At 30.0% G+C, this 11,222-nt stretch overlaps 1 protein-coding gene across 1 annotated transcript; it reads right to left on the reverse strand.

Moving 5' to 3' along the window:
- Nucleotides 1-652: 652 nt before the first annotated feature.
- Nucleotides 653-1,105, reverse strand: LOC114174495 (uncharacterized). The gene has a single exon (XM_028059335.1). The coding sequence runs from the start codon at nt 1,103-1,105 to the stop codon at nt 653-655; it is 453 nt and encodes a 150-aa protein (XP_027915136.1).
- Between the last annotated feature and the right edge of the window lie 10,117 nt (nt 1,106-11,222).

Raw genomic sequence — 11,222 nt, forward strand, 5'->3', positions numbered from 1 at the left:
CCAAGCGGGCGCGAAGGTGCTGCCAGGCGCATAGCTTCTGGAGTGCTCCCAGGGGCTAATTTCACAACTAGCGCTAGGCAGGAGGGAAAATGTTGTCAGGCGGTTAAGTTGTAGGAGTGAAGTTTTTGTGTTTTTGGGTTATGGTTGGGTTGCCTTTGACTCTATTGTGCTCCCACCAACCTTTCACTCTTGCAAACATATTTTTCAAGCTTTCCCAACTTCAACCCAAGCATTCACACTCAAGCAAAACATTTAATTCACATAACATTTGCACAACTTAACTTAAGACATGAATTTACTACACAACTATGCTACTACTATTTTCACAAACCACCAATTTTTCACTAGCACATTCTATGATGCATAAAGGTTAAACTCAATCCAAAATGCCACAACAAGCACATGCTATTATTATCCTAAGACGAAATATGCATGACAACACTCAAAGTTATTCTACCAGAGGTTCACAGATGCAATTTTAACACAAAGTTCAACATCTCAACAAACACAACAATCATACTAACAGATTTCACACATATATACAAACATCATACTGAATTAAAACACTAAGTTAAAACAAAATGAGTTTAAAGCATTGGGTTGCCTCCTAGGAAGTGCTTGTTTAACGTCACGAGCCTGACAGGTAAGGCGCTTAAGCTTCACTGAGGTGCATGACGGTGGTCATCCTCAAAACTTCACCACCCAAATAAGGCTTGAGCATTTGGCCATTCACTACCCAACTCCTTTTTGAGGATGGGTCTTCAATTTCAATTGCCCCATAAGCTTTCACATCCTTGATAGTAAATGGGCCTGACCACTTGGATTTCAGCTTCCCTGGAAATAATTTGAATCTTGAGTTGAACAATAGCACTTGTTGACCGAGTTTGAAATCTCTTTTCACCAACTTCCTATCATGATAGGCCTTCACTTTCTCTTTGTAGCTCTTGGAGGACTCATAGGCATTGAGTTGCATCTCTTCCAACTCATGAAATTGTAGCTTCCTCTTCTCCCCTGACAAGGATGGATCAAAATTTAAGAACTTCATGGCCCAATAAGCCTTGTGCTCCAACTCCAACGAAAGATGACAAGCCTTCCCATATACCATGGAATGGAGTCAACCCAATTGGAGTCTTGAATGCAGTCCGGTAGGCCCAAAGAGCGTCGTCTAACTTGATAAACCAATCCTTTCTTGAGGAAGAAGTTGTCTTCTCAAGGATCCTCTTGATTTCTCTATTTGACACCTCTGCTTGTCCATTTGATTGAGGATGTAGGGAGAGGGAACTCTGTGTTTGACATTAAAGTGCTCCAAGACTTTTTTCAACTGCGCGTTGCAGAAGTGAGAACCTCCATCACTTATCAAGACTCTTGGGACACCAAATCTGGAGAATATATTCTTCTTGAGAAACTTGATGATTGTCTTAGCATCATTTGTGGGCATAGGAACAGCTTCCACCCATTTGCTGACATAATCCACAGCCAACAAGATATACTCCTTGGAAAATGAAGAAGGCAAGGGGCCAATGAAATCAATACCCCAACAAACATTTCAACCTCCAGTATGTTCTACAAAGGCATTTCATTCCTTCTAGAGATGCTCCCTGTTCTTTGGCACTTGTCACAGTGTTTCACATATGCATGAGAATCCTTGAAAATGCTTGGCCAATAGAACCCAGATTGTAGAACCTTTCCAGCTATTCTTTCTCCACTATAGTGTCCTCTATAGGGTGAATTGTGGCAATGCCACATAATACTTCTTGCCTCCTCTTCAGACACACATCTCCTCAACAGATTGTCTACCCCAATCTTGAAAAGGTGAGGATCATCCCACACATAGTATTTTGCTTCCCTAAAGAGCTTATGTTGTTGATGCAAACTCATATCCTCAAGAACAACTTAAGCAGCCTTAAAGTTTGCCATTTCTGCAAACCAAGGTCTATTAGATACTAGGAGCAACTTTTCATCAGGGAATTCTTCTAACACTTTCTTTTCCAGTGTGGTCACCTCTTCATTCACTAGTCTTGACAGATGGTCTGCCACTTGATTTACACAACCCTTCTTGTCTTTAATCTTCATATTAGTAGCATTCACCGTTGGTCGAGCAATATTGTTGAAATTAATGGTCCCTGTGAACGCAGCATAGTCCTCCAAAGTGCGTCTTTCACGCCCTCTACCATCACCATGAGGGTTTTCAGCCATATCTTCTTTTGGAAAAGAATCAAGATTCTGAGTGGTAGACAGAAGAGTGTCTGAAGCAGAAGAGTGATGGGCAACTTGTTGTGCTTGAGCTCATCTTCTCCTTGTGGCACTATTGTTTTTGCGGGTAGTTTTCTCTATCTCAGGATTGGGAAGGAGTGGTTCTAAAGATGCAGTCCTCCTTGTACGGATCCTACCCTGCATAAATTATAGAGCAACAACAAAAGCAAGCTCAAACTACAAGTTAGCCCAAATAATGTGCGTATATAAGTAAACAAAAACAGTAAATATGAACAAAGAATAAGTCTAAATAAGTCAAAAATCACACAATAGTCTAGTATTAGACACGGGTCCCCAACAACGACGCCAAAAACTTGTTACGACTTTGGCAAGTGTACCAAGTCACACAAGTAGTAACCGGTAAGACCGAGATATCGTTTCCCAAGAGAATCGTGTATACTAAATAATTGCGTAATTAGTGACTAATTTAAAGTAAAGAATAAATCCATAATTTGGATTTTTGTGTGCAAGAAAGTAAATATTTCAAAAACATGTAAAAGGTGAACTTGGATATTTGAAACCTCTAGAAGATGGAAAAGACTAGAAATGCAATGGATTGATATTGTTGGGATTAGACTTCACCTACTTCACTCTCATGTATATAAAACAATAAAACTCGTTTCCATTAATTACTAATGTCAACCCACAAGTCTACTCAAACCCTAATCCCTTAGTTGAATGAGCCTAGATTTCCTTGTTAAGAGCCAATTCCTTGAATCCCTAAATAAGAAAACCCGCTTTACAAATTACGATTTAAGACAACTAATGGATCAAGTTCCATTCCTAGATACAAGTTCCATTAGGTATCTTGTTCTAATTCTAGGTTTCAAGAGATATTTTCCAATACCTAATGACCCAAATATCATGCAATGAATGGTTAAAACAAAGCAAGCTTTAAGTAAATAAACAAAGATACTAGCAATCAATGGAAGAAGCATATATATATATATATATATATATATATATATATATATATATATATTTAAATCATCCACAAATACATGAAAGTTCAGTGGCTACATCTAACCCCAACAAAAATGGGTTTAGCTCTCCATTATCATGGAGAGCTCAAGCTTACAAAATGGAAGTGGAAGAGGGAAGAGATACAAAGAGGAAGAAAGGGTAGTTCCCACTAGTCCTAGTAGACCTCCAAGTGCTCCAAAACGCGTTGCTCAAGCTTCAAACTGTCCAAGATGAGTTTCCCCTCGCGAAAACAGAAGAAAAATGGCCAACTTGATACATCAGCGAAAACTGGCGGCTGGCGGAAGCCTCTCACCACCAGGCGCTAGCTATCAAACAGTGGTGAAAACTTGCGCGAACCGCCCGACGGTGTCCAGGTTCTGCTAGGCGGTAACTATCTCTTGCGCCTAGCGCCTGCGTTGTGTCGCCTGGCGCTGATTGTCTCTTGCGCCTAGCGCTGGCTTTGTGTCGCCAGGCAGCTCCTGTTGACATTTTTCATCTTCTCCTTGTTATTCTGGGTCACTCATTTGTCTGGATTTTTGGAACAAAGCTTCCAATCTATAAATAGACACAAAAATGGGGATTAGTTGTATATTTAGATCAATGTAACCCAAAATGTATTTATTTACAAAAGTAAGTTAAAATTGAGGACTAAGTAGGTTAAAAGCTTTGGAAGAGATGATTTTTCTAAAAAAAATGTAGCTTGGATAATGGTAAAAATTAACATTATCAATCCTTCATCTCAAATTCTTTCTTTAAGCAATCAATTTCCTTTGTGAGCTCATTAGGAGTTCCAACGATGTTTATGTCATTTACTTAAACAATAATTATGCCAATTTCATTGTTGGATCTTTTCATAAAAATACAAGAACAAATAAGATCATTTCAATATCCTTCTTTTAATAAGTACTCAATAAAACGGTTATGTCACACACGTCCTAATTGCTTTAATCAATAAAAGGGCTTGTTCAATTTTATTGAATAACCCTTTTCAGAATTTGCCTTGTTGGGTAAATAAAATTCTTTAGGGATTTTCATATAAATATGATTCTCAAGAGAATCGTATAAATAGGCTGTAACATCATCCATTAGATGTAAATGCAAACCTTGTTGTGCAACTAGGATAATCAAATATTGCAATATTGTTACATCCAATACCAGAGAATATGTCTTTTCACAAATCAATATTAAGTTTTGTGAAAAACCTTGAGCAACTAATTGTGCTTTGTATCTAACAATTTCATCATTCTTAATTTGATTTTTGCGAAAAAATCCATATGTACCCAATGGATTCCACACCTTCAGGTGTGTGAATCGTAGGTCCAAAAACCTTTCGTTTAGCAAGCAAATCTAATTATTCTGATTTGCATATTTTCATTTTGGCCAATCATTTTTTTATCGACAATCTTTAATGATCATTGATTATTGATCCTCATTGTCCTTCATAGCTTTCATCGCTATATTGTGTGTAAAATTTTTGTCAATGTTGACTTTATTTTGGTTCCATATTATATGATTCATGACATAATTTATTGAGATCTCATTATTTTCAAGAATTTTAGGTACTTGAGGTTCTTTTGGAACCGAATCGTTAATTATGTCAAATGAAACTTTTGGGATTTCAACCTTTTCGATTAGGTCATCTTGCATTTTAGTTCCCTTTCTCATTCAATAGTTTTTATCTTTGGAACCATAGGCCTACCACGCTTCAAACATGTCTTCAGAACTAACATGCCTACCACGCTTCAGGCATGTTATGAATTAATATCAAATATACTCGAAGCATTAACATTTGGTATATATGATTTGATTACCCTTTCTGTCAATAAGAACATTTGGTAATTGATTGACTAATTTTGTGAATGAATTATCCTTTGAACTTCCAGTTCACACTCTTTTGTACGAGGATCAAGATAAGATAATGATAATTCATTCCAACCAATATTATTTTCCAATTGTTTTCTTTCTCCCGCTAATGTTGGAAAAACTTATTCAACAAAGTGACAATCAAAAAGTTGAATTGTAAATAAGTCGAACTATTGGTAGTTCAAGATATTTTATTATTGAGGGAGAATCATATCCAACATATATTCTCAATCGTCTCTAAGGACCCATCATATTCCCTTTGGTCGGAAAATTGAAACATATACACCACATTAAAAAATTCTTACATGAGAATATTAGGTCATCGACCAAACACCAACTGCATAATAGAGTATTTGTGATAACTTGTTGGTTTGATGCAAATCAATAATGCAACATGCAAAATTGCATATCTCCAAGTAGCCATCAAAAGATTAGCTTTCATAAGTAATGGTCTTGCAACCAATTTTAGACATTCTAGTAATGATTCTGCAAGTCTATTTTGAGTATGAACTTGTGCTACTGGATGCTTAACTTCAATTCCAATTAATATCCAATACACATGAAAAGCATGAGAAGTAATTTTACTAGTATTATCAAAACATATTTTTTTAATCGGATAATATGGGAAGTATGCTCTTAATTGTACTAATAACTTTGCAAATACTTTATTGTGAGTTGATAATAAACAAATATATGACCATCTAGTTGATGCATCAATCAAAACCATGAAATTATCCGAATGGTGGGTGTATTAGACCATAAATATCACCTTGCATTCGTTTTGAAAATGAGATTCACTCATTTCTAATTTTTCTTATGAGGGTCTTATTATCAACTTTCCTTTGTGAACGTATAGTACATGAGAACTCATTGGTCTGAAGAAGTCTTTTGACTATGAGTTTTTCAACCTTTTTTTTTACACCATAATAACTGATCATGCCAACCAAGGAATTCATTTTGATTCGTAAACTTCAGGTTTACCATGAGATGCATTTTAATTGTACTGATATATGTGTAGTACAAACCATCCAACTGATAATGCCAAACAAGGCATTCATTTTGATTCGTAAACTTCTAGTTTACCATAACATGCATCTCAATTGTACTAATATATGTGTAAACTATAAGAGACGTTTGATAATTTCTCCAATACACATTTTTTTTTCAACTCAATTGTAGAGATATAAAGATATTTCATATCTTTTTCATTGTTGTTTGTCTCAATATGATATCTATTTAGACAAATATCCTTGAAACGTAATAAGTTTCTATTCAAATTCTTTGTAGAAATATAATAGTTCTTTTGAAGCCTTTACATATATTTGTAGTACTATAAATAATACTAACATTGATGTCTCACATTACCAAACAAGAGAAAAAATTATTACTCTTAAGAATTGTATAAGTTGTTTCACTATCAATAAGACACATATCTTTATCATTGGGGCTAGTGTCAACATTCATTTTTCATATAAACATAAATTTCAATATGAGATTTTTTTAACACTCTCATAACCAATGAGGTGATCAATGCTTCCATTCGGTTTAGCAAAGAAAATAATAATATCAAGATGAGTAGCATCCATATGGCCATAATCAGAATCACCATCTTCATAAGCAAAATGTGTTTTTATTATTTGTAAGATGTTTTGTTGTACGATAAGTACAACTCAAATGGCCTTTACTATCGTAATGATAATATATAATTTCATCTTATTTGCCAATATTTTCCCATTTTTCTTTTCACTTTTTCACATTATTGTGCCACTTCTGGTGATAAAATGTGTCTTTGAAATTTTATTTATAACCATGTCCATAGTCAATATCACGATTATGAAAATATAAATAAAATGTTATTGCATTCACTTTTGGGAATGGTGCATAACCAATTGGACAAGTTTCATGATTTTCTATCAAAAGCTAAGTGTTTTGTTCAGCCATACAAAGGCATGAAATAAATTCACAATATTTATCACTGCATTCACTTCTGGGAATGGAGCAGATTAGATGAATCTTATAATTTTTAATCAAAAGCTTCATTGTTTTGTTCAACCATACAAAGGCATGAAATAAATTCATAATATTTATTGCTGCATTCACTTTTGGGAATGTAGCATATTGGATGGATCTCATGATTTTTCATTAAAAGCTTCATTGTTTTGTTCAGCCATACAAAGGTATGAAATATATTCATAATATTTGTGAAATCTCTGTTCACAATATTGTTCTCGCAAGAATAAATTAGTTACTTAGATGCTTTATTTCTTTCTTTAATGGTATCACCAAGACCCATTGCATCTAAATGTATTTCAACATTTAATATTCAATATAAGTAATTATTCCTTGCAATATCAAGGGTCACAAATTAAAATTTTGCAACATTTCACGTGTTTAGAACTAGTACATGAAATAATAATGATAATAATAATAACCATAATAATAATAATAATAATAATAATAATAATAAGACGAAGAAGAAAATTGATTAAGTCAAACAATTTTTATCCAATGAATAAGAATATGAGATAAAATTGTAAATGAAGAAAGGGTTAGAAAGAGTATGGATTGAGACACACAAAACATTATCCTTAAAGAGAAAAAAAAACTTTCACTAACCCTCAATTGGTTGAAGCATCGTGTTGATAATGTGTTATAAAATGAAGCTAATAAGAGAGGGAAGAAGGAGAGGAAGAATAGAGAACAAGAGAATAGTGAACAACTTCTCTTTATATTATTACTAATAGGAAGAGTCCTATTTATAGATACAACATGTAATCTATACAGGAAACAAATCAACTGGTTAATACAAATATTTACACAAAAAGTAATGAATCATATGAATATTAATCATATGAGTAAATTTATCAAATAAATGTAGAATCATTAATTCTAATTTTCATTGAAAGTTAAAGGAAAAAAATATATTTAATCCAAAATTTATAACTTTTATGAATATTGATTTTATATAATCAAAATTAATTTTTAAATTTTGATTTTAAATTTTTATAAAAGTCTATAGACTTTTAATATTAATTTAATATAACTTTATAAAACGTCTATAATATTAAATTTAAAAGATTTAGACTTTTATAAATTTAATATTAAAGTTATGGACTTTGAAAGTCAAAATATAATATTAATTAAATTATAGACTTTAAAAATAAAAGTTTATAGACTTTTAAAAGTTATAAATTAAATAAATAAAGTTTTTATTTTGTAAAATTAAATTATAATATTATAATTTTAAAAAATTAAAAATTATTGACTTTTATAAAGATTTAAAAATCTATAAATTTTTAAACTTTACTTTATTCAAAATTTAAATTTTTATATAATATTAAATTTTTAAATACCAAGTTTTAGAATATTAATAATCCTCTATCATCTTGTTAGTTTGTAGTATAAGTTTTAAAAGAAATATTCTATACACTTTCATATCCATTAATAAATGATAAATAATAATTTTTTAATATTAATTTTGTAATTATTTGTAGTATACTAATTTGGTATTTTTTTAAAATATAATGTGACGCTTTCATGTCTATTAATATATTATAATAAAAGTATTATTAATATTAATTTTGTAATTATTTAGAGTGTGCATTTTTGGTATATTTTTTTAAAATATTATGTACACCTTTATATTTATTAATAAATCATAAGAAACAATTTCTTATATTATATTTAATAAATATTAATGAAAAAAATTTATGCATAGTTATTTATACTATTCTTTCAATAAATATATTACATTATACGTATTAAATAATTAAAAATTATAAAGAGAGAAAAATTCTTATAAACAAAAATACATATTATAAAAAGAGATAGATTATACAAAGCAACTGACACCATACACAAGATTCAGAGTTCTCATATTCAAGAATGTCTCACTCACTTCTCTTATTAATTTTTCTGAAATTTATCATTGCTGCCATGTTCATTGTTTTGTTTTTGTCTGGTATGAACAAAAATAACTTCCAAAATTTAGAATTTATTTGTACAATAGTTTGAATTAGATTTACATTTATTCTTTTTAATTCCAAATATTGATAATAATGCAGGTGTTAGCAGCAAACCCTCTTGTGTAGGAGCATGCACCAAATTTCCTGATTGTGCACCAAATTTCCTGACTGTGCTGGCCATTGTCAAAGTTTAGGTTATACAAGAGGATTATGCACTATAGATGTATGTTGTTGTTCCAAATAAGGAATGCATTCTCTGTGCGAATGCAAATAAGCAAAGTATTATTGAATAATTAGCTTTGAGAAATTGAGTTTTCTCCATCTTACTATGTTTTTTTTACTATATATTCAGTTAGATTATGAAATTATAATTTTTAATTACCATTGATGTACATTTCAAAAAACATAAAAGAAATAATTAAATTTTGATTTTAAATTTTGTCTTAGTGTGATCATGATGACAAAACAGTTCATTTTAGGTTGGATTAACAAAATATTTAAATTTAAAAAATATGTATGAAAATTTTGAAATTAAAAACTATAAACTAAAAATATTGTCATCTTGTCTAGTCAATAAGTTTTTGTCATGTGATTAGTGAAAAATCTTCAACCTATATTTTCGATGAGCTAAAATTTGTGTTGAATTACTTTCTTGGTCCCTGTTTTTATCTAAAATTGTGAAGTTGGTCCTCCAGTTTTTTTAGTCTTAATTTGGTCCCGATTTTTTAAAAATTTATGCAATTTGGTCATTTTTGTTAAATTTTTTTGAAGTGGATTAAAAACTTTTCATCATAATTGACACTATGACTATGTATTACACTAACAATCCAAACTATTCTTTTCACGACTCCAATTTTAATGAAAAAATCTTGATCCATTTCAAGAAATTTAACAAAATGAACAAAATTGTATCAATTTTTCAAAAATGAGACCAAATTAAAACTAAAAACAATTGGAGGACTAACTTGATATTTTTGAACAAATATAGGAACCAAAATAGTAATTAAATCTAGAATAATTCTTATATAAACAAGTAAAAATACTGTATTTGATTTTTTGTGATAATAAAAAATAATAAAATTATTATTATTGTCATTTTTATAATTATAAAACTAAATATAAATAATTTTTTATAATTTTAATGTAATTAATTTTCATTTCTAATGATCTAAAACGCTAGTCAAATTGAAAAAAAAAAGTAGTTAAATTACAAAAATTATTTTAATTTTAAAATAAATTTTTTTAAAAGTCAAATTGAAAAATAAATATAGATTAAAAAAGAGAAATATTTCTTTATATGTAGATAAAAAATATTAAAAATATCATATATATATATATATATATATATATATATATGAAATATATTAAATTTTTAAAAGAAATATTTTAAATAATATTAAATTATATAAATATAAAAAAAATAATTGAAGATTCACTAAATAATATTTTATTTATATTTCTTTTTCTTCAATTAACACGATTTATTTGATTACTTAATTAATAAATATTTGAAGTAAAATAGATTAATAATACTAATATATCATATTTAAATTTAAAAATGTTGTGTGATTTACCCTATTTACCCTAATTTCATAAATAAATGTGTAATTATTCATGAATTAAAATCATAAATTTTATAAAAAAAATAATGAATTAAAAATAACAAGTTGTAAAAATTATTCAAAAACAAATAGTCAATATATATTTACTAATTTAATTACATTTGAGTTAAATTAAATAATAAAGAAATTAACGTTAAATTGTAATATTAGTATATTTGAATATTAAGAAGCACAACACTATATTAGGAAGCACAACACGTATGTTCACAGAGAAACAAAAGAAAATACAAATCACATTTCCAATGGTAACTTGATTTGGCCTATAAAAATGATATTTTAATTTTTGTTTACCAAGAAATAAATCTATTTCGAGCAACATCTATTGGAAAAAAAAATTCAAAACTATTGTCAATATAATTGCTCCCAATGTCTTGAATTAGTTTCAAAATCACAGTTCGCTAATCACTTTGATGTCAGTAGCATCGGGTACAACGACTTGACGTGGGAGCATGATGAGTTTATGACTCGCCATAAAAGCTTAGAGGATCTTCATAGAAGGATTTCAAGAAACATGGCTAGAAGGGAAGTCTTTACCTTGTGTTTGAACGGAACATTT

This window comes from Vigna unguiculata, chromosome 2 (genome assembly GCF_037176805.1).
Source record: "Vigna unguiculata cultivar grain cowpea cultivar isolate G323 ecotype 2 chromosome 2, ASM3717680v1, whole genome shotgun sequence".
Lineage (NCBI taxonomy): Eukaryota > Viridiplantae > Streptophyta > Magnoliopsida > Fabales > Fabaceae > Vigna > Vigna unguiculata.

What these genes read in the sequence shown, in the direction of transcription:
- LOC114174495 (XM_028059335.1), bottom strand. Translation starts at nt 1,105, where the DNA reads ATGGTATATGGGAAGGCTTGTCATCTTTCGTTGGAGTTGGAGCACAAG.